At 42.6% G+C, this 24,837-nt stretch overlaps 1 protein-coding gene across 1 annotated transcript in view; it reads right to left on the bottom strand.

The window, feature by feature from the left end:
• The window catches only part of CACNA2D3 (calcium voltage-gated channel auxiliary subunit alpha2delta 3), a 794,881-nt gene that overhangs the window by 194,344 nt on the left and 575,700 nt on the right, over window positions 1-24,837 (bottom strand). The window contains exons 15-17 of the mRNA XM_060109938.1: window positions 16,319-16,390; window positions 14,785-14,865; window positions 5,686-5,760 (exon numbers count right to left, since the gene is read on the bottom strand). Of these exons, the coding sequence (XP_059965921.1) occupies window positions 5,686-5,760; window positions 14,785-14,865; window positions 16,319-16,390 (228 nt within the window). The remainder of the gene's footprint in view (window positions 1-5,685; window positions 5,761-14,784; window positions 14,866-16,318; window positions 16,391-24,837) is intronic.

Below are 24,837 nucleotides of genomic sequence, written 5' to 3'. Positions count from 1 at the left end.
GATGATGACCCTGTTATTCATCCATGTGGCTGCAAAGACCAGGCTTCTCGGTCACTCCCATCCTCCAGCCACTCTGCCTCCCATTTCCTGAAGAACCAACCAACGTAGCACAGTGAATTTAGCACATCCAAACTGATCTGGGGGCTCCGGGTTCTGGCTCTTTCTAGTCATTTTACCACCATATCACTTGGTGTCTCACTTTCCTGTTTGTAACATGGGGATATGCACTGCCTCATGGAGAACCCCAGCTCCTCAGCCTGGCACCCCCAGTTGTCTACAATCTGACTCCAGGCTGCCTTCTAGACCCACCTTCCACCCAGGCCTGCCGTCATGCACACCCTTCCCTTGAGGCTCTGGGCCTTTCTACTACTCCAGCATCCTAGGCTTGCTATTAAATTAGTTAATGATTAAAAACCTTAACAACTTAAAACACTTTGAACAGTGTCTGCCACACAAAAAGGAATCAACGAATGTGAAAAAAATGACTAAGACCAACAACAACAATAACAAATACAAAATACATCTTCCCTAGTTGTGTCTATGGTTACTTTTACACCCTACATATAAAATCGCATCCATTCTATTTGATTTTGAGTTCTCTGAAATGGGGCACTTCTCTGCAACCACTCTGAGCAGCTTGCTCAGCCCTAGAACATGGTGGCCATCTAACAAACATTGAGGGAAGGAATGAAGATTTCTCTCCATCGTTCCCAACTTCCATCTCATCCACCACTACATACAGTGGCCCATGTGACTGGCTAATTTTCATCCAGAATAGAAACCCTTCAGCATCCTTCCTCATCTTCTGGGCTTGAAGATACAGTGCAAACAGCTTTTGGCAAATGTCAACGTGGGTTTCATGGAAGTGAGTCCTAGATTTTGCCTGCCCCAGGCTCCTCTGTGGAGGCTTGCCTGTGCTGTGGCTGCTGGAAGGGAGCCTTCTTTGTGTTCTCTTGGTGGTTTGACTAGGCCCACATTCCAGGCCTTCTTGGGAAAGGCAATCAACTCAGATGTTCCTTTCTTCTAAAACCGAGGGGCACATGGATTACCAAAATTTCAAAGAAAATAAGATCATGGCAAAGGTGGTCCCTTCCTAGTCTTATCGCCCTCAATGCTCTGTAGGGCAAAAGAAAAAGAGATATTAGGGGCTCCACATTTTAAGAAAAATTCATAAAGCTCTCAGAGACATGGGAAGAATAAAGTGCAAGAAGAATCCATTTAAACAGTAACTCCATTTAAAAGTAACTATGCTTTGAAATAGTTCTAACCTGAATGTTAAAGAGGGGCAGAGAACAAGAAAAACTTCCAGATGTTTAATAACTACTCAAAAAGCATTCCTCAAGGTCTGACTTGAATCCTTCTTGCTGTGCTATTGTCCTATTCCCCACCCGTGATATGGCCCCCAGCCCATGTTAAGATAGCTCCATCAGCCCCCAGTCTAACACACGGGACCCAGCACACCAGGAACCGGATAAATGTTTGTTGAATCAACATCGGTTAGTCTACCAGAAGTCACAAGCAGGTGGCAAGGACAGAGTGGCTGAGAAACACTTGGACAAAGACTACAGAGAGCCCACTTATCAACAGAAAAGTCTTACTTGGGCAGCTTTGCCAATTAAACCAAAGCCAGTCTGCTGAGTAAGGCTCCTACATCTGTGCTGTTTTTGGAGACACTTCATGATTCACACCCAAATCATACAAGATGAAAGAAAATACTGGATAAAATCAAGCCAAATATTAAGTTTGGGGGGGAAATTTTATTAGAAAAATAAGAAAAATATTGGTATTGTGCTTCAGGAAACCCACTTCTTTCCTCTGCCTGCAGGGGCAGAAACAATCTCAGTGGCAGATGGAGAGGGAATAGGAGTTATTTTAAGTGAGCCTGCTCCATCCTCTGCGCTGGCCACAACCTGCCACTCGCACCCACCGTGCTAAGCTAGCAGCCTTGGCCAGAACCGAGGGGAACATCCATTTGTAACAAGGATTCGATTATATGGCTGGGCTTGGAGAAGGCCAATCAGGTTGGAGTGAGGATACCCCGCCGGAGCTGGCCAAGGAAGCTGCTGGCAGCTGGCTCTCCCCAGCCGTGCGTGAGGGTCTGACCTGGTGCATTTACATCTGGTGCAGACACCAGGTTTCTGGGGGAAGCACACCAATTACATTATCCTAAAGGACCCAAAGTAAGAGAAAACCGAACAGTGGCTTTGGAGGATCCCTTCATCCATTCCCCTCCTGAGTTCCTCCTCTGTGCTGAGAGGCTGGTGGTGAGGGAGAAGGAGGCATGAAGCTTTCTGCTTTTGTTGCTCATGTGAAAAAGACAGAGAGAAACAAACGACTTGTATGTGCCAGAGCTGGGGTCATTCCCCCCATGTGGATTGATTCTTAACTGTCATTCTTCAGTTACTGCAGCTGCTAGTATATCCTTATTGCTACTCTGAAAACAAACAGACAATAGCAACAACAACAAAACACTTCGGTTTCCTCATGTAGTAGGGCTCACACAGAACATCCCAGTGTAGCTACTGTCTGCTTGTCTTCTAGCTCAGAGTTGGCCCAGAAAATTGAGGGTGTGTGTGTGTGTGTGTGTGTGTGTGTGTGTGTGTGAGAGAGAGAGAGAGAGAGAGAGAGAGAGAGAGACAGACAGACAGACAGAGACAGACAGATACAGAGAGACAGAGGGAGGGGGAGAGACAGCAGGCATAAACAGGCTAGCTGAGGTTGCGCAGACTAAGTTGATACCAGGTTCAAAGTAGAACTGCATGCAGACTGCATGATTCCAAGGACTCTGTATCTATTCACTTGTTTTTGTGTGTATACAATCCCTCACCAATGTTTATCATAATAATCTGAACCAACTGAATAATAAAAAGTGTTCTTTAAATCCACCCCCACCACCAAGCATCCACCACCACCATGTCCTCCCAACCCTTATAGCAGCCAGGCATAGTTCAATAAAATCAATAAAACACAAACAGGGTGCCTGTATAACCACCACTGTCCGCAAAATGTCCTGGGGCCTGCTTTGTCACACAAGGCTCTTTACTTGCATTATCCCATTTACACTGACAACCAGTAATATTATATACTTTGGTTATGGCAAGATTACAAGAGAAAATGATGCTCAGAGAGGCTGTGTGACTTGTCCAAAGTCACACAGCTGGGATATGGCAGGACCAGGAATCAAGGACAACTTGTGTACTGCTGAAGTGGAATTCCTTCCACTTTACCGCTGTCTTTTTCCCAGTAGGAAAATGCAAAACTCAAGGCAGGGTCAACACTCACTACTGCTCACATTCATATGGGTTAGTTCATGTAATCCTCAATGGTGGGCATCATGCCAAACCTCTTCTAAATATGTCAGGGCCTCAGGGTCACAGACTGATAAATGGGATAGATGGCTCACTGACCTGGCCACTTCTTATGTTCTTATCATGGATCAATTGCAAAATATTTCATCTGGTTTGGGCTTGGGTTCTCACAAGTGAGATGTGCAGCATTTGCTTGGGTCAACCCATTTATGGGAATTTGACCCTAGCTACCATTTCCAGTGAAATCATTCAGTGCAATGTTTCAACAGTGAGAAGAACAAAAATGACTTGTATTTGTGAGTATTTGCACTGTCAGGAGACGATCAGTGTTGACTGGTTGGCCTGTTTTTATAAGAGCCTTTTGGCTGCCCTCTCAGTGGCCACAGCTCTGGAAAGTGCATGAGATGGATTATTTGCAAACAGACCATTTGCTGCATGACCAGGAGATATAAAAGACCAGAAAGACTTCGTGAGTTGACTGTGCAGATGGGAGCTACTCATTTCCATTGCTATAGAGAAAGGAAAGGTACCTTGGTGACTTCTGACATCTGGTTCCATTTTGTTCCTTCTTTAAAAGCTGATACAGAGAAAGTTAATTCATTCACTAGCGGAAGATCCAGGTTTGATTGTTTCATTTACTCTGATACACTCCAACTTGGAATAAATAAGCACTAGGAGCCCATACTCAGCCACACCAAGTACATAACTCCTACCACCCACCAACAGGCAGCCCCCACTGGAAGGCTTAGAAACGGGTAATGTGCTAAGCTTTTTAAACTTAAATATGTTTTTAGACTTAAATATCCTTAAAAAGTTAGGAGCTTTTTCAATCAGACTTTTCAATGATTCTGAGTTATGTGTGGAATTAGCTAACCAGTTAACTCAACCCCTTTTTGATAAAAAGATTGTTGAAGTCAAGTATTACCTTAAATCCCATCCTGAAGCATGCATATGGGATCCACATGATGTGGCCATGACTCCATTAATACCAGGGCAATTAGAGCAAAGTTGGATGATGATGGAGCTAAAACACGGACTTTTTCTAAACAGTGATTCAAGCGAGAAGCAAACTGGTCCCCACGATGTTTCACCAATAAACATTTGCATAGCAGGCATTGCTGCTATTTTCTAATTTTGATGAAAGGGAAAAAGACATGTGGGGTGGATGTGCGTGTGTGCGTGCATGTGTGTGTGTGTGTACGGCTATAGGAAATGAACTACACTTTCTTTGTTTTGTTTTGTTTTTGCAGTACCCGGGCCTCTCACTGTTGTGGCCTCTCCCATTGCGGAGCACAGGCTCCGGACGCGCAGGCTCAGCGGCCATGGCTCACAGGCCCAGCTGCTCTGCGGCATGCAGGATCTTCCCGGACCGGGGCACGAACCCATGTCCCCTGCATCGGCAGGCGGACTCCCAACCACTGCGCCACCAGGGGAGCCCTGAACTACACTTTCTTAACATTCAAAAGCAGAGTTTACTATATTACTCTTTATACTTTTATATCTTCTTTAAAATTAGCTAACCACAGACCGAAAGGGATGTCCTTTTTTCAACACATTACAACTAGTCCAGGGATGGCAAACATGTGGTGCACTCACTGCCTGTGCACCTCCAGAGTCCGCAGTGGACCAGGGCCTCCTATCTGACAAGCCTGGCTGCCCTTCAGAATGCTCCTCAACACAGTGATCCAGACAGCCTCTCCCCAGGGATCAGAATGGACCGTGATATTCTGGGCTGTCCTGGGTTTGACCTAACCCCACTCACTTCTGAGAGAGTGAAAATGATGCTGAAAGAAAATGGTTTACTTTGGTCAGCTCACCAAACAATGCTACTGGATACAGCTTAGGCAGGACAAGGAGAAAATCTCAACTGTTTCAATTAAACACAAAAGGTACTGTTGAATACCTTCAAGGCAGCAGGCACTGGGCTTGGGTAATGTATTTTGGGGGCAAATCCCATCAGAATGAATTTCCAGGGATCTTGGATCTAATCTGTTGTATCAAATGTAACTTTCAATAAGTTGGTCTCAGACTGAAGTGTTAGAGACCATTTGTTACATAAAGGTATCTATTATGATGGGTTTCAAGCTGTCCAGAGTTTAAAATTTTTCCATATATTGGCAGATGTGAAATAAATATATAAGTACATATAGATATATATGGATTTATATATAAAACCATGATAGTAAATATATTTACCCTACATTATTTACATATTTTATGTCAAAATGCTAGTTATAAACTATTAAAACAACCTTTTAGAGACAGTATTATGAATTGAGCGTTTCAAGTGAAAACTGCAAAGTGTAATTACTGTAGAACTGAAGAAAATCTTTTAAAATCATAAAGGGAGAAACACAGAAATAAGTATGTCTCTTACCAGTGGTCTGAGTTCTGGATGTGTCAGGATATATCCATTATTTGTGATTGCAAAGGCATAGCCGTGAATCCCTAACTGTAAGAAGAAGCGAGAAAGAAGCCTTCATTAGCTTGCTCCCTGGTGAATTCACAAAGCAGAAAGCAGCCCGACATTTAGTAATTTGCAGCTTAAACTTGGCATTCATAACCCTTATCAGCACAATATTTCATTAAAATGAATGCAAGGCACTGATCCTTGACATTTGGTGGAAATGAAGACCTGTCACAGGATAAGCTCAGCAAATAGCACAATTTAAAATGTCACAGACCCACGTTGGCATCCAAAGCCCTTACTTTGATTTATTTAAAACAAAAACAATTATATTTTTTAAAAGGCAAGTGGCTAATGTTTCTGGAGACCTTATGTCCAAGTGAACAGAATTTTGTCAACCTGGGTGTCTTCTCTCTACCTGAGATAAGGCAAGAGGGGCCTCCCTCTGAGGCACATCTAGGCTCCCTACAATTCCACACCCCTAGGGGCCATTGCAAGCATGCACTCTCCTAGGCAGTCATTTTCCATAACTCTTCAAGGATAAAAGTGTCCCCACCAGCCTACATAGGAGCCTGCCAACCCTTTTTATATCCTTTCGTCTTTAAATCGTGAGGCTGCCAAGCTTTTCCATGCATGCTTCCATCGACACAAAGCCTGGGTAATTTTCTATGCAGAGCCTCACTTAATTTATGTTTTCTGACTAAATGGGACTATGGGAAATAGTTTGAGAGCAATGAAATGTTTTACTAGCTTTAAAAAGTATGTAATCAAATTTAACACTGCACTTATTTAAATAATAATCTCAGCTTTTTGACAATATTTCTATTACACAGTTGACTGCACCCATTGGCTACAATAAATTTACCTACAAATCATTCATGTATTAAAATGGCCTCTGGCATAGAACCCATACTGATCTCTCTCTCTGAAGAAAGAAAATGTAACCCACTTTTGCCAGAGCAGTGAAAGGGGAGAAGAAAAAGAAATCCTCTGTTTTTTTCCAATGAGTTATTTCATAGTTCTGAGCCCTCACTGTTACTTTTCTTGGAAATTCTCTGCTGCTCACATTCTTGAATATGATACTATTAAATGATCCAGACAACAGAGTTTACAAACAAGAATGACCCTGTCTGCTTGTTAGCTTAACGTCAAGGTGATGTGAAATTAACTTCAGGGAATTTAACACCAGAAATTAAAAGTTTTCTTTGCATTACATAAAGTAAATATGCACATGGTAGTCAAGGGCAACAGGCATTTTCTTCTGGAGTTACCTTGCAAAGCAAGTCTTAATAAGATTCTACTTGATTCTAATGATAAAAGTGTATTTTATTATGCTGTGAAAGATAAACCAGCTATCCTCTGAGATGTATATCGTATCTTTCATCTTGTCTCTTGGAAAAAATGTCAGACACAGTCAACACTGCATTAATTACCTTTATTTATGTCCCAGTTTAATATGGACTGCAGGGGTCAAAAAAGACTCAGAGAGTTTGACTTTTTCCATTAAAGGCAAAAGTGGTATTTGGTTGGAAATTCAAACTCACAATGAGACCAAACAAATAATATTTTATATTCAACTAATATATTCAGTGCCTTCTAATTTACATTCCTTCACTTCTTAGTTTGCTTGTAGGAAGTAATACTCAAAAGAAGGTAAAACTCCATGCATATGCCCCCCTTAATGCCCTCTACTTTTCTTGTGTCAAAATGATAATCATCAATTATTTGTGAGGTTGACTATAAGTAATCAAGGCATCAGTCAAGGCCTTTAATTATTTAATGCCTGTCTCCCTGCCAGAATATAAGTTCTGTGACAGCCAAGGTCATACCATGTGGTTATGGAGGGGTGGCTGGGATGGAGGGAAGAAGGGTAGAGAAAGGAGAAAGCAGAAAAGGAGGAAGGAGGGAAACAAAAGAAACTGAATTGAGTGCAGATCCTACAAAGTTATCCTAAACTCTCTGCTTCCTCCCTGGGATGCAGAGACTGAGCTGACCTTCCCACACAATGTCCTCTACTCACTGTTCAACTGCCATCTCTACTTCCTTGTTGCTCACTCGTGCCCGACCCTACTAGAGTCTGCCTCTGCTGTGACCCCTTGCCTATCAAGATGCCACCGGAGCTCCTTTCTTTACAGTTGCTAGTAGACTCCTAACTGCCAAACCCTATAGAAAGCTCTCTCTCTTCCTGGTTGTATTAGCCGACTGCCCCCTCCTCCTTGACACTCTCTAGTCCCTCAGCTGCCAGGACCCACACTCCCGGGTTTCCTCCCTTTCATAGGACCCTCATCCTCCACCCACCCTGGAAGCACTAGTTTTCCCTAAGTTTCTGTCCCCAGTGTCCCTTGTCTACTTTAGCTCTCTCTCCCCCAACACGATTCATTAACCACCTGGATGCTATTGATCTCCAGGTCTGTGCTCCAGCCTTGGCCTCTCCCCTCAGTGGCAGATCCCAGTATCCAAGTGTGTGTCGGTCATCTCTGCCTGGACATCCCATAGGCGCCCCAGACTCACGCAGTCCAGCATGGTGGCTCTTTCCCTTAGCGCTGCTCTTCCTGCTCTTCTCTCTCAGTCAGCGGCACCACCAACCACCCAGACTCCTCAGCTGCAAACTCTTCTTTCTCTTTCATCCCCAACTTCTTGACCTAAGTAATTACTAATTTTTCCTCCAGAAATCACTCAGATTCAACTCTGCTTCCCCACCTTACCATTCATGTAGATTTAATATAACAGATTGCCATAATGGTCATATCTGCTCTTCCTGCCTCAAAGCTTGGCCCCAACTAAGTCATCCTTCAGATTAATCAAAGTCAAAGGTAACTCTGACTCTGTTGCTCCCCTTTGTAAAATGCACTAAAGACCTCTTTCATGTATAAGATAAAATCCATGGGCCCAGCCATCAAGTCTCCCTCGGGTCTGGCCCCTACCTAGTTACCCAGCACTGCCTTCTTTCACTTATTGCCTCTCAAGGGCACACGACAGCGACAACACCACCCCTGCAGTTGTTTTCCCCCACTTAGACTTTTACTCACACAGTGTGAGCTGCCCAGAGCACTGCTCCTTCCCATCTCCCCAAGCTGATTCTCACCCATGTTATGAGCTCAGCCTCAGGATCTTCCCCTATAAAAGGTCTCTCCTGTTGCACCATCCTTTCCATACCATGTCTCCATAAAACCCTGAGAATTTTTTCCATTATTACCTTCACCCTAATACATGAAAATGCTACACTTACTTTTCTGCCTGCTTCTCAACCCTAGCTGGTTGTCTTTCTTTTCTCTGCCTTGTTCTAGATAAGGCAGTGCCTCCCCCATAAGAATGGGCTCTTTGTGGGGAAGGAATCACCTCATTATTTCTGACTTCTCCAGTCTCTAGCATAATGTCTAACACATGACAGGTGCTCCAGTTGAGGTTTGCATGTATTTAAGACATTCACTACTTTACCCAAATATTACCTAGTTCATCTTTAAAGTTTGAGCTAAAGTAAATATTGAACATGAGCTGAAAAGTAGAAGCTGATTGCTATTGGAGGTACATAGTCAGTCCTCCTCAAGCCTGTACCTGAGAAAGACTTCTGACATTCAGAAACTATCTGGTTAACATCCCTCCCAGGAGAACAGTCGGAGAAAATAACATCAGAATGTTTTGTTGTTGGTTGATGGCCTATGGATATAACCTAATGTAGATGTAAGAACAGAAACTGAACAAATCTCAAAACACATTCTGTGGATGAGTCTCTCAGAAACCTTAAACTTGTGTATGGCAATGTCCAACATTTGTTTTGGGCCCCAAATCAACATACAGATGAAATCTCTAATTTTTGTTTCATCTGAAATAGAACCAGTCTTCCTGTCCATTCTAATGTGCAGTCCCATGGAGTAATAAGAGAACAGATGGGACACAAGGCCTTCCAGCACTTGGGGCTGCCAAAGGGGCCCTCATCCTGAATCATACTCTTCTGGAGGCCAGGAGGCTCAATATCCAACAGCCCGGGGAAGGAGGTGCTTCCCTTCCAAGTGCAGAGACTTTGGGCTAATGAAGTGAACCCAATTATAAAATGGCTCATTACATTAACAGAGGCTGTGGTGTCCGGAAATTATTGCTGGGGTGTCTGGAATTCTTAATAAAAAGTACAGGAAGTCTGATTGCTTGTGGGAAAATCTATGAAGCTAAGGGAAAAAAGAGAATTCTATCTTCTGGGAAAACCCCAAGAGTAGACTCATCTTTACAAGGTGTTAATCAAGAGAAAAAGGTATAATTTGCACTCTGCTCCCTGGAGCTCTCCTCTCCTAGATGAGAGAGCCATGTTCAACCATGGCTCACTCTGCCTGCCATGCACACCTTTTTCCCAAGGCTCTTGTGGGAACCAGAGGAAGGATAACTTAGATTAAGGTATGTCATACCTGGGTCTCTCGTTCCCAGACCTTAGGAAAAGCCTAAAACAGAAGTGCCTGTATTTCAGACACTGCTGGTTAATTTTCTGTAGCTGATCTTCCTCTATCCCCTTATTATACTTTGTTTCATTTATCTTTTACTAGCTGAGTTATACTGAGAAAGTTATTTCACATATCCTCATCTAAAAACGGGGTCAAGTGGTACCCACTTCATGGGAGTGTAATAAGGATTCAGTGGGAATAGTGGATATAAAGCAATTTTACCATACCAAACACACAGTAAAAAGTTCAATGAATGTTTTATTGTATTATTTTAGCCATTATTATTATTTTTTAATATTTTAACTATTATTTAAACTATTACTATTATTGTCCTTTATTGTTCCTAATGGCTCTAGGGTAATAAAGGCTAAAAGCTGGATTGCTAGTTGTGAGACTTGGCGAGATATTTAAACTTTCTGAGCCTCTGTTTCTTTAGCCAAGGGTAATAGCAGTGTCTACCTATTATTAAGTGAGATAATGCTATAAAGAGCTTAGTACATTGCCTAGTAGAGGAAGCTTTGAGAAACAGACTCACAGGGTAATTGTTATCAGTTCCTATATGTTCACACTTTCTTGATTTACTGGGCATATATTAAATAGTGGCCTTATATATGGGCTTCTACATCTTCTTATATGGTGCAAGAGGATTAAGAGTGGTAAGGAAGGTGGGATGCCTTTCCTTAAACAGTAAGCCAGCAATTCTGGGCACCTAAGTCTGGGGATTTCAATAAAAGTAAAGTCCACTATCTTTAGGGGCCTCAAATACCTCCCTAATCCCCTGAGTTTCCATCTCCGGGGAGCTATACAGTTTCCAACATGTGCTTATGTGACTTTGGATCAACCAGATGTCCTATCATGCTCCAGAAACTTAACTTCAACTGTAAAAGCCTTGTTGTTGAATGAACCTGGTTGTCAGGGCTCCAGGGTGACAGTAGGAAGAAAGACTTTTGTCATCTCAGTAAACCCAATCAGGAAAGTTCTTTTGTTAAGGAGGCCACCTTTTGTGAGCTTGGACACCTGATTTTAGATTAGAGTTCATTTCCTCTTATCATGAAGGTGGCTTTCTAATTTGATCACCTAAATGGAATTAGCATATTGGAAGAGACATGCCTTGCTTGTTTAAAGAAGTTTCCTCTTCTAGGAGTGGAGCATGTGCTAAGGACCAGCTAGGAAGCACTGGGAAGAACTTAACCTTCTGGGTTCTCTGAGAAGCCTGGGCCAACAGGTGAGGGTGCAGCATGGGCTTATGGAGGGTGGTGATGGCGCTGATGTCCAGGGCTAAGGGGAGCCCTAGGAGGCAGGGATACATACCCCAAGTCTGAACAATCCCCTATGGTCCTCACTCCTCAGCCCTCCATCATCTTCCCATGGCCTATTTTGCTTTCTTAGGAAAAACAGTGTAGAGCGAGATGATTTTAGGTGGAATATAGGGCCTGTGTTAAACTTCATAGCCAGAACCACTAGTAAGAGGCAGCCCTTTTAAAAATTTCTTCCATTCTTCCAATTATATCAAAAAGAAACTTTCCATTAGTATATCTTTAACATTTGCCTTTAATACTAACTTAAAAGAAAAAGAGAGAACAGACTTCAAGTTCAGAACCTTGGAATCAATTATTTAATACTATTATTTTGTTTTTATAATTTTTTTTACAATTATCTTCTATAATGCAAATTGACACTGGCTTTTCTTTTTAGAAATGATGTGTTTCCTATCAAAATTTAGTTAAGTGAAGAAAGTTTCAGGCTGATTTACAAGTGAAGTATTAAGTAAATAATGGTACAGAGAGTATATGAAGTAGTATGTGAATGGCTTAGATCTGCTCTAAGAATGTGGGTCTAGGTTCATATCACACTCACCACTTCCTACTTATGTAGCCCTGAGCTCTGTGAACATAAGCCCTGCAAACCTGAGTTTCCTTAAGAGTAGAATGGATACAACAGCACTGCACTTACCTGAGGAAGGTTTCACAACATGATGGGGGTAATGTTCTTTGCACAGCACGGAGTACTGGGCAAATGTTATCTGCTAATATTATACCTTGAGACATCCCATTTTGTACCACAAAATGGTGCTTTTTAAAATAGGTGTTTTCTGCACCTGTCACTTTGCATCCAACCCTCTGAGGGGTGACCTGATCATTTTGGCTGCAGTCATCCATTTAGCTGACTTGCTTGGATAAGGGTTCGCTGTGATGCCTGGTAATCTGTTCTCTTGCTCTTATCCTGGCCCTCTGTCAAAAAGGTGGACCTATCCTTGTCATCAAACTTAAGAATCTTGCCTAACACACATGACCTTGTATCATAAGCCTTTCCCCGTGTCTTTCAAAATTCTTGGAAAGCCCCATTTTCAAAGGTGGCTGAGGATCCCAGCATGTGGTTGCCTAGTCCATTGTTCAGTTAACCCATTGTTCTGCTGGGCATTCTGGGTTAGCAAAGGATCAGTGGAGGTGAAGCCACAGGTGTCAGAATCTGGGGTAGGAAAGGTGTCAATAGCTCTCTGCAAGCAGTACCCCCTGTGGAAGAGGGCTGCAGGTACCAGGGGCTGGGGGTCAAACCTGTCTTCTTGACCAGTGTGTTACCATTGCTCCTGACTCATGACAGTGGTCAATGCTTCACACAAGTCTACAAGCAGGTTCTATTGTTATCACCATTGGACTGACAGGAACTAAGGATTTGAGAGAGTTGTCCATACCCAGCTCCTCAGTGATAGAGCTGAACTCCAAATGTATCTGCTTCCAGAGCACTAACCACTGCTTCTTCCTGCCAAGGTCCAGGAAGAAGGGCCTCTCACAGTGGTAGTGAGGCAGGCTCAGCACATCAGGGAATGAGGTGGTAAGGGAGGGGGCCCTGCCAGTTAGCCAAGAATCTCAGATTCCCAGCCCAAAGGAGCTTGCTTCCCTCCAGATGGGAACGAAAAGAACCCTCGTCAGTCTGTGAGTGGGCCAGAGATGGAGATGGGAGAGCTGGTCTGCTTCATGCTGGGAGAAGAGGGGATGGTATGGTCTCAACCCTTGTGCAGCCAGGGGAACCATGTCAGTCCATGAACTCCTCCTAGGACAAGGAGCAGGGGCTGCTTTCTGCCCCCCTGCACTCCCATGCAAGCATACACAGAGACGGCTCTTGGGCAGTTCCATAGCACTGGGATAGGGCTTAAGGGGACCTTCCTCTTCTCACCCCTTGATTTGCTTTTCTGGGGAGCCTCCACTAGGGAACAGGTGAGAGTTTTCTGCATGGGGTTCAAGGACTCTCTGGGCCATCTTTTAAAAAGGAAAACCTGGTCATGTTACTCCCCTGGCTAACCTATGTATCAGAAAAATATAATGACCATATCTCAATTTACGACTTCACATGTGGCTGTTCAGGCTGAGGTTAGAAGAGATAATTAAGAAAAAGTGCCAGTCAAATGAAATTTAAAAAGATCTGTTCAGTAATTCTGCAGGTGGTACAAAGAAAAGACAATGTATTATGATGGTGGGAAGCAAAAGGTTGAAGCTGGGACAACACTGCTCTAAAGGTAGTAGAGTGTGAACCTGACTTGGATGGAAACCAGGCTCCTGGCCTGTCCGTTGCTCTGATTTTGTTGAAGTGCTTATTTAACCATAGCAGCCAAAGAACATAAATACCAAGTAATATCATCCCTATGGACCACAGAATGGTTACTGCCACCATGTCCCCTTCATAGCAACTTGCCACCTCCTGCACCCAGCCTAGGTGGCAGTGCAGTCTGTCACTGTGTGTGCCTGCCTGCCCCAGAGAGGGCAGATGCAATCTGTGGACCTCTGGGAAATCACGTGGAGCTTGGGATGCTTGTTCTCATGGAAAGAGGTTGGGCTGCGGGTGGCACTGGGATGACCCATTAGAGCCCCTCTGTCCCCAGATGTGGAAGAACTAAATAAACCAAAGAGTAGTTCTAGGAACAGAGTGCTGGGAATACAGCCAGGTAAGGGGGAAAGCATGACCCTCTCTCCCGAGGCAGGGCCGGCCTCACACGCAGAGCTGGTTCTAGCATATCCACCCCCCCCACCCCACCCTTTTCTGAGCCCTTTCCATCTAGTGTTTCTTTTCCATGTTGTTCTAAACCCCCAAAGCAGTGGCCTACCAAGGCCTGCCCTAATCTCTTTGTTCCAAAATTACCTACTCCACCCTCTCAACTATCCCCAGAATTTAAAACAAACTTACAATTCCCTTAGTGCCATAGGTTTAATGCAGCATTAGGAAACGAATATTAATTTGTACCCCATCACCTTCCAGGATAAAGGGAATACATAGTTGAGAGTCAGAGACCACTTTTCTTTGTGCCTCATTGGGTTCCTGTTAAGAAGTAACAGATTTTAGAGGGTCCTCAGATTGGGGTGAATCAAGATTGGCTTAGAAAACCATCAAAGGTGTAAGACCTGTGGAGAACTACACAGACTTGTGTAGATTTCCACAGACACATACAAACCTGGATAGGCACGTGTAGACCTAATCAGACCTGCCTGGACTATTATTATTCTAACAAAACAAAACAAAACAAAACAGAGCCCTCTAGAAAGAGAGCAGAAGGGCCTCTTTCCTTCGTGTTTTCCTTGTCACTATGGCAGGTTGTGAAATTATCTTGTGCATTTGGCCCTTGACTATTAATTACATGATGCATTACCTTGTATTTGGGGATGGTCTTCAGAAGTTCTTTCACTGGGACATCTGTGCCGACCACGCCCAGAAGAATGCCTTTCGATCTCTGTTGAAAAGAAACATTAAACAATACCAACAATAGTATGTTAACTTGGTAGAAGAAATAGAACCTCCTGAAAAGCCACACACCATAGATCACTGTCTGGTGCCTTCTTCAAACTGAGAGAGATTGAAGATTAACCTGGATCTGTATGAGGGAACCTCTTCTATTCCCCATCCGCTACCCAAAATATTCCTAGGCAAGAATGGTAGCTTCTCAGGCCAAACATTACCTACTATATATCCCTCAACACACGCCCATGCCAAGACACCCTAAAAACCATTTTCTTCTCTCTCCTGAAAAATCAAGAATCATTATGATCATTAATCAGTTTCTCTTATGGAAATGTTTTATAGGAAACACTTAACATGTTAACTACTTTCTCAATTTACACTGCCATCTGGTGCCCACGAGAGAGAGACTAAATAGCCAGAGAAAGATGCAATAACCCTAACACATTTTTAGCAGCAAGTTGGAATCAAGGACTAAGGGGAAGGAATAGGCCTCCAGGGTCCCAGGTCCCAATGTCAATGTGGTGTACTAAACTTTCTAATGTCAGAAAGGGCCTTCTAGAAGAAAATACACATCACTGTTGTCTGTTGTTTCCCCCCAATTCAAGTGTCCCCAGAACCTCAGGCTGTGTTCTTATTTGGAAATAGGGTCTTTGTAGATGTTATTAATTAAGGATCTCAAGGCAAAATCATCCTGGATGTAGGATGGGGCTTATATCCAATGATTTGTGTCGTCATAAGAAGAAGAGAGGACAGAGAGATAAGGAGAGAAGAAGGCCATGTGAAGACAAAAGCGGAGATTGGAATTATGCTGCCACAAACCAAGGAACTTCTGGGGCCACTGGAAGAGGAAAGGAAAGAGTCTTCCCTAGAACTGACTCCTTGATTTTGGACTTCTAGCCTCTGGAATTGTGAGAATACATTTCTATTGTTGTAAGCCATCCTGTTTGGGGCACTTTGCTGCCACAGCCCTGGGAATCTAATTCAAGGCTGGTACCAGTAAATCAGAGAGAGGTTAACCCACTACAATCAAGGATTCTTTCTGGGGGTTTCCTTCCTCTGGTCATTTAAACACTTAAATTTTGGAAAAGTGCTACAAACTGTAAAATGATGCCTGCTTGAATTCCTCTCATCTATTCTTTTTTTTTTTTTTGGCTGTGCCAGCTCTTAGTTGCGGCATACAGGATCTAGTTCCTTGATCAGGGATCAAACCTGGGGCCCCTGCATTGGGAGCACGGAGCCCTAACCACTGGACCACCAGGGAAGCCTCATCTCTCATCTATTCTTGATTTCATGATGCTACCAGCAGGATTAAAAGTGAGGAAAAATTATACATCCTCCATCCTTAAATTAAATGAGTAAATAACGGGCACCAAAGCTTGAGTCAGAGGGGGTCTCAGATAACAACCACCCTAGCATCAAGTAGGGAATCCAGTCACTGTACTCACAGTTTCGTTCTGCTTACTAAACACAGGCATGGCGACCGTGGTCATCAGGACGGGGCCCTGATCATTGGCAAGCTGGATGGAGACAGAAAAGCCAGTTACCTGAGAATGATCTGGGATAAACAGTGCTGGAGGCCATACCCTTTGACTAGCTCATCCTTTCCTGACTAGGGGCTGTTGGGAATGGACCAGGGTCCACTTGAGCCTTTATAGCATAGGTGGGAGTGCAACATTCCTCCACCCTGACGTGTAGGTGAAGATCCCAGGCCCTCCTCCCCAGCAGGGGAAACAACGTCAGTTACCATCAGTCACTCCAGCTGATCTGTTTACTGCATTCAGCTATCTGAGTTCAAATAAAGCCCTGTTTGGATCTCAGTGATTCATTTTATTTTATTACTACAGACTGATTTTACTGTTTTACTTTGCAGACTTTTATGTTCAATATGTGCAATATTAATGCTTCTCCTTAATCTGGAAATTGAGGATCAGAAAGCATGAGCATAAGGGGTTTTATGAGTCACCCCTGCTGGAAACAATGGAATCTGGAAGCATTTATTCTCCCCAAGGTAGCTGAGTCATGGCCTTTTTGAACTTCTGCATATCTCTGTATGCCAGTCCCAGATGGAAAACAAACAAAATAAAAACAAAATAAAAAAATAATTTGATCAGCTCATCTTTAAATCACTGGTAAGAAGCTGAACATCCCTCCTGGAAGAACAACTCTGGAAATTTGGCACATAATACACTTCTGTAACTCACTGAATTGCATACAGATGCATTGAGACCACCATCACATCCGTCCTTCACAACAGTGTTAGGAGAAAGGCAGGAATCCCTACTCTGCCCCATTAACAAAAGGGGAAGCTGAGTCCTGGACCACAGTAGGCTTTGGTCCAAGACAAACCTCATTCTAATTCTCAGCTTTGAATCTTTATTAACTGCATTATCTAAGCCTTCATGTCCTCATATGAAATAATGCCAACTATTCCCCAACAGTGTTGCCATGAAGATAAAATGTGAAACTGCCCAGCAAGGTACCTGGCATCTGCAGGTGCTCAAAAGATGCTAGTTTCCTTTCCCTGCCTTCAAGGTCACATGGCTAGCAAGTAGCAGAGTCTCCAGTAAGATCAAGGCATGTGGCACTGCAGATAGAGACCAAAATTGGCAAGTCTGGTGGGAGAGGTTTATTTCCTGTTTTCACAGCGCATTCAAGCTTCAAATGAAGCAATCTGTGAATAAGAATCCACTATCATCAGTCTAGAGTGTTTTCTGATGTTTGGGCACTTCTCTGTCACTTTAATTCCATAGAAAAAGCAGGTGTTGCTCCCTCAGTCTTCTTGGGAAAAGGCATTATAAAGAGAAGATCCTAAAATTTAGAGGTCCCCATGGACTGAGGTCCTCACGGACTGACTGGCCTCCTGAGAAAAGGTCATTAAACTCAGTCAATCTTCTACCAGTCTTGGTCTTCCAATAGGTTATTTGAACAATAGGACCTCATTATTTGTAATGTGGTACACAGAATGGCAGTACCTCTGGCACCTGAGTGCCCTAGAAATGCATAATCCCAAGCCCTCTCTAGATTCTCTGAATCTGAATCTTCATTTCAATAGTTAGTATGCATATTAAAATACAAGAAGCACTGTTAAAAGGCAATGCTTTCCACCATCAATAACCATGATAGTTAAAGAGAAACAACTTATATGCATTGGGAAAACTCCTAACAGGGATAGAGGAGGCCAAGTTTTTATTAGTTTTACCTCTATATCAAGATGGGCCTATATTCCTCCATGACAAGCAAAACAACGCAAGAATCTCAAGATCCCTTAAGGACTGGAAATTCATGATGTGATGGTTAATTTTATGTGGCAACTTGGTTAGGCAACGGTGCCAGTTGTTTGATCAAACACTAGTCTAGATGTTGTTGTGAATGTATTTTTTAGATGCGATTAACATTTAAATCAGTTGGTTTTAGAGATGGCCAAAATGGTGGAGTAGGAAGACCCAGAGCTCACCTCCTCCAAAGGACACACCAAAATTACAACTACTTACAGAGCAACTATCTATGAGAACAAACTGAAGATAGCAGAAAAGATTTTCCACAACGAAAGACATAAAGAAGGAACCACAACGAGATGGACAGGAAGGGCGGAGACGTGGTAAAGTCAAGACCCATACCTCCAGGTCAGCAACCTACAAACAGGAGGAATATCACAATCGTAGAGGTCCTCCCCAAGGAGCGAGTGGTCTGAGCTCCACATCAGGCTCCTCATCCCAGGGATCCTACACTGGGAAGACAAGACTCCAGAACGTCTGGTTTTGAAAACCAGCAGGGCTTATGCTTAGGGGAGCCATAGAGTGACAGAGGCTCTGCTCTTAAAGAGTGCTCGCAAAATCTCACACTTTCCAAGTCCCAGCACAGAGGCAGTAGTTTAAAAGAAGCCTAAGTCAGATCCATTTGCTGACCTTGGAGAGCTTCCTGGAGAGGCAGGAGGCAATTGGGACTCCCCCTGCAGATAGAGATGCTGGCAGCAACCATTTTCAGGAGCTTGTTCCACAACAACACTGGCACTGGCAAGCCCCACTTTGGAATCCTCCCTCTAACCTAGAGCAACAGGGACCCAGCCCCACCCAACAGTGGGCTGGTACCACCCTGAGCACCTTGGGGCTGTGCAGAGACCCACATGCAGGGACAGAGCTGGAGGGATCATGCTCCCTCATTTCAAACTATACTACAAAAGGTACAGTCATGCAAACGTTATGGTACTGGCACACAAAAAAAGACACATAGATCAATGGAACAGAATAGAGAGCCCAGAAATGAACCCACACTTATATGGGTTCATTATATGAATAATTATATGGGCAATTAATCTATGACAAAGGAGGCAAGAATATACAATGGGGAAAAGACAGCCTTTTCAATAAATGGTATTAGGGAAACTGGAGAGCTACATGCAAAAGAATCAAACTGGACAGTCTCACATCATATACAAAAGTAGACTAAAAATGAGTTAAAGACTTAAATGTAGGACCTGAAATCATAAAATTCCTAGAAAAAAAACAGGCAGTATGGTTTTTGACATTGGTCTTAGCAATTTTTTTGGATGTGTTTCCTCAGGCAAGAAAAACAAAAGCAAAAATAAACAAATGGGACTCATCAAACTAAAAAGCTTTTACAGAGCAAAAAAAGCTATCAGCAAAAAAGAAAAGGCAGCCTACTGAATGGGAGGAGATACTTGCAAATTATATATCCAATAAGGTGTTAATTTCCAAAATATACAAATAACACGTACACTCAACATCAAATAAACAAACAACCAGACTGAAGAATGGGCACAGGACCTGAACAGACGTTTTCCCAAATTAGACAAACAGATGGATAACAGGCACATGAAAAGATGCTCAGCATCGCTATTACAGAAATGTAAATCAAAACCACAATGATATATCACCTCATCCCTGTTAGTGAATGGTTATTATCAAAAAGATAACAAATAACAAGTGTTGGTGAGGATGTGAAGAAAAGGAAACCCTTGTGTACTGTTGGGATTGTAAGTTGGTGCAGCCACTGTGAAAAACAGTATGAAGGCTCATCAAAAAATTAAAAATTGAACTGCCGGGAATTCCCTAGCGGTCCAGTGATTGGGACTCCGTGCTTTCACTGCTGAGGGCTCAGGTACAGTCCCTGATCTGGGAACTAAGATACCACAAGCCACGTAGCACAGCCAATAAATAAATAAATAAATAAAAATAGAACTGCCATATGATCCATCAATTTCACTTCTGGGTAATTACCTGAAGAAAATAAAAATACTAATTCGAAAAGAGATATGCACACCAATGTTCATTGCAATGTTATTTACAATAGCCAAGATATGGAAGCAAACTAATTGTCCATTGAGAGATGAATGGATAAAGAAGATGTGATATATACACACAATGGAATATTAGTCAGCCATAAAAAATCTTGCCATTTGTGACAACATGGATGGATCTAGAGAGTATTATATTAAGTGAAATAAGCCAGAGAAAGACAAATACTGTATGATCTCACTTACATGTAGAATCTAAAAAACAAAACAAATAAACAAAATAAAATAAAAACAGACTCACAGAAACAGAACAAACAGATGGTTGTCAGAACAGGGGACGGGTGGGAGCGAAATAGGTGAAGGGGCTGAAGAGATACAAACCTCCAGCTATAAAATAAGTAAGCCACGGGGATATAATACACAACATAAGGAATATGGTCAGTAACATAATAATTTGTACAGGGACAGATGGTTACTAGACATAGTGATGATCATTTCATAATGTTTGCAAATCACTACGTAGCACATCTGAAACTAAGATAATGTTACATGTCAACTATACTTCAATAAAAAATAAGTAGACTTTGATAAAGCAGATTATCCTACATAATCTGGCTGTGTTTTATCCAATCAGTTCAAGGCCTTAAGAGAAAAAAAGGTTCCCCAAGGAAGAAGAAATTCTGCTTCCAGACTGCCTTCAGACCCAAGACTGTAAAATCCCATCCTGCTGGAATTTCCAGCCTACCAACCTGCCTTACAGTTTTTCAGATGCGTCAGCCCCCCACATTCATGTGAGGCAATTGCTTAAAATAAATCTCTCTCTCTCTCTCCCTCCCTCCCTCCCTCTCTCCCTCCTTCCCTCTGTGTGTGTGTATGTGTGTGGGTGTGTGTATACTTACCTTACATTTAAGAAAAAAAATACATATATATCTCATATGGTTCTCTTTCTCTGGAGAATCCTGAGTAATACACATTGTAATCATGTAATCTATTATTTGGGACAGCCTAATTTTGGTGTTAGTATAAATAAACAAACTTGATGTATCATATTAAGAACCAAATAATATTAACTATGAGATGATGCTAACAGTTACTGTTGCCAGGAACCAAACCAACTGGTATATAACAGTTTGTGGAACCATGGTTCCAACATCTTGCTAAAAATACTTAAAGTATACTATGGCCATCAATGGGGGCATGCAAGGCCATTTTCAAAGGCAGAACCAACCCACAATAAACATTTCCCTCAGAATCAGAAATCTTCCCATATTCTGACTCTTTGATTAATCCTTAATGCTACAAAGAAAACTGAGTTGAGCTGATCTGTAACCCTGGGCAACTTCCACTTTGCAACTCAAATCAAAATTTCAAGCAATGCCAACATGTATCACGGATAAAATCAAAACATACCATTGACAATAATGAGAAATGAAGCTTTTTTCCTGCAAACAGTAAAAATCAGTTATAAATCACTGGTACTTGTCCTGGCATAAATACAAGATCACGGGAAACTAACTTCCAAATATTAAGGCCAGAATATAGTAACAACTTCACTCAGGGGCTAATTCCAAATATAATTACTGCATTGTTGCTTAAAATATTAAAAAAACCCATAATATTACATTTGTACAGAAACCACTCATTTTAAACCAGCCCCAGGTAAACAAGGGAAATGCAGTGATCTCAGTCTAGCCACTGCTATGAGCTCACATGTTCCTCTTTCAGGGACAATTCTGGCCCAGATTTGTACTGGCTTGGCCAGAACCCTAACCTGTAGCCTTTCTGATGTTATACCAGCTCATCAGTATGGCCATGAGGGCTGGCAGCACTCTGGAAATATTACTTGTACAACATGAAGATGCTCTTCTGCACCCACCAGCTCCATCTTTCCCACTTTCCAGTGGGTCTGGGTTCTGTGAATCTTAAACATTTTGTGGAGAGTGAACATCAAATTGAAAGTTAATTTGCACAGTAAGCACTTTACGATTGAAAGGCATTCTGTACTCCTGCCATAGGAAATAGCAGCTGGTGGCAAAAGGTTTTTTTTTTTTTTTAAGACCACCAAGCAGGAGTTATGCAGCAAACCACAGCCAGACACCCTCTGTCCCCACACTACACTAGGGAGTCCCTGCTTTCCTGTGGGTCCCTAACCTGTAGTAGCCACTGAGGCAAGAGCACTGCTTACGATTCATAGACATGGCTTCCAAGAAAAATGCAGACACAGAGTCAACATTCATTTTCCAAGGGTAGGAGTGGGAGAGGGGGGGTCACGATGGTCCATCTGGGCAAAATCCCATTAACTTAAGTCCAAGTGGGAATCCTAAAATGAACTGCCATTCAATTATACTTGCCCAGGCTTTGAACCGGCCTCTGAAATGCTTGGTTGTGGTGTTCTGTTGTATAATAAGTGTATATTATTCCATATCCTTCATTTCCTATGCTACATAATGGAGATCATTCTGGTATCAAAGGAAATGATGAATAATAATACCAAACATCTGGTTTATAAAACACAAACTTGCTCAACAGATTGACTGCTTCCTGTCAGCTTCCCAAGTTAATCATGCATGTGGGCTCATATGAATATGCATTTGTGAGGTACATGCAGTGATGCCAGGCCTCTCCTCCTAATGCCTGATTAGTTTCCCACCAGTGGCACTAGCTCGATGCAGGCAGCTCTAGGGTGTGGCCCCAGATAGGATAACAGAACCAGATTTGTGGTCTATCAATTTTGTTGCAGGTCTAGTCATTATTATTCATTGATTCACTTGATAAACATTACTTTGAGCATCAGCTATGTGCCAAGTTCCATGCCATGTGCTGGGAAGACAACCAGGAATAAGACATAGGTCTTAGTGGGGACAGGAAAGCTAATGAGGCAAATGGAGAAGAGCTGGCTGGGGCGGGTACACTGGCTCTCTACACGTGAGCAGAAGGCTGTCTTCTTTATGACCAGCCTTAACTAAAATAAAAATGTCCAGCATTTACTGATATCTTTCAGGGCTTATAGGACAAATTCAGAAGCTTTCTGAAAACCAGTTTAACAACACTAGGAACAAGTTCCCTGCCACACAGCAATTTCATCACTTACTTTATACTTTAAAATATTTACAAGTGGAACAATGCAGGGGAGACCTTTTAAAAAAATTGCCTGGCACTTTTCTTTTCCTTCTTTTGCAAATATCAACCCCTTCCTTTAGGGAAATCTTCTTCACCCCTTCCATTCACAAGGTTTTCTTGACAGTTAACCTCTCCCATACTGCACGTGTGGCTGGGTATCCAACCCAGGCTGTGCCAACCACAGCACTACACACACACACACACACACACACACACACATACATACACACAAAAATACACACAAACTCTGCCCAGGCCACAATGATTGGTTTTTTAATTAGACACATGATTCAAAATGGGCTATTTGGGGATTTTTCCTTTTTTCCATCTGGAGCGAATAGGAAAAACTCTCTACACTCTTTTGTGTGTGGTTTTAGGAATGTAAGCCTGACAGCTATATCCCCTCCTCACAGAGATGCAATTGCGAAAATAAAGTCAACCCAGAGAGATGAGGAGAGATGAGAGAGTGTGTGAGAGAGAGAGTGTGTGTGTGTGTGTGATGAGGGAAAAGCAGAAGGAGAAGGAGGGAGGAACGGGGAGAGGGAGGGAAGGTACCAGTCCTGAATGCCTTCATCCCTAAGATCAACTCCATCCATGCTTTCTTCTATTGGGTTAGTTGAGGCAATAAGTTTTTTCTCTTTGCCCAAATGAACATGGATTGGATGTGTGACTTTTGGAGGATATGTGCTATGTTGCCTTCTTTCACATCTCCAATCAGAGGAAGTTTGCCAGGGCCAGTGGCAGAATGCTCTGTTTATTCTATAGCTGGAGGCCCTTGGTGGTGAGTGCCAAGCCCCAGAGAAAGGAGGCAAGCAGGACTCCTGGCCCTGAGGAGGCATCTGAGCGAGTTAAGGGCAGCAGGCTTGGAAGCCCGTTTGAGGGCTGCCAGGTGGTTTTCAGCAGAGCCTCCTGCCAGATGTGCTCAGCCCTGGAGGCTGGGACTCAATGAGAAGGTTGTGCACAAATGGGGAACTCAGCTTAGAAAGAGAATGGCTCTAAGCCAAGAACAAAGGCCAACTCACTAACTCTCTGCAAATATCATATTTCTTCTATACTTTGCTCTTCCTATGTTTGTATGTTTTTCTTTTCTTATTAAAGTTGATCAGCATATTGACTACATTAATAGAGTATATCATATAAATATATTACATAATACATAAATATTTTATATATGTTTACGTAATTTGTGAGTACACAGTTGCATTTCTTCTGTGTCTTCCTTCCAACACCTGGTATGAACACTAAATTGCACTCCAGGAAAAGACACTACCACCATCTAGAGGCAGTCAGGGTGAATTGCAGGCACAAGGTTCTGGGTGATAAGCCATTTCCAGAGTACGGGCCTTACCAATAAAAATGTATTTAAACTGTAACCAATGTCATTTAGTTCCCCACTGAACTGAAACACAGATAGGCGATTATCAACTATTCCTTCTGTCAATAACCTCTGGTGGAAAGATGCAGCTGTGTACATCTTTAAGTATCAGATGAAACATTTTGAAAGGAGAACCACTGTTTCTTTAAAGTGTTCAGGATCTGAGAATGTGATGAGGGCATGCAGGAAAAGGGGGGTTCCTTCACTCCTACTTT

This window comes from Mesoplodon densirostris, chromosome 10 (assembly GCF_025265405.1).
Source record: "Mesoplodon densirostris isolate mMesDen1 chromosome 10, mMesDen1 primary haplotype, whole genome shotgun sequence".
NCBI classification, from domain to species: domain Eukaryota; kingdom Metazoa; phylum Chordata; class Mammalia; order Artiodactyla; family Ziphiidae; genus Mesoplodon; species Mesoplodon densirostris.
Note: the sequence above shows the minus strand (reverse complement) of the source record. Positions and strands in the feature narration are given on the sequence as shown.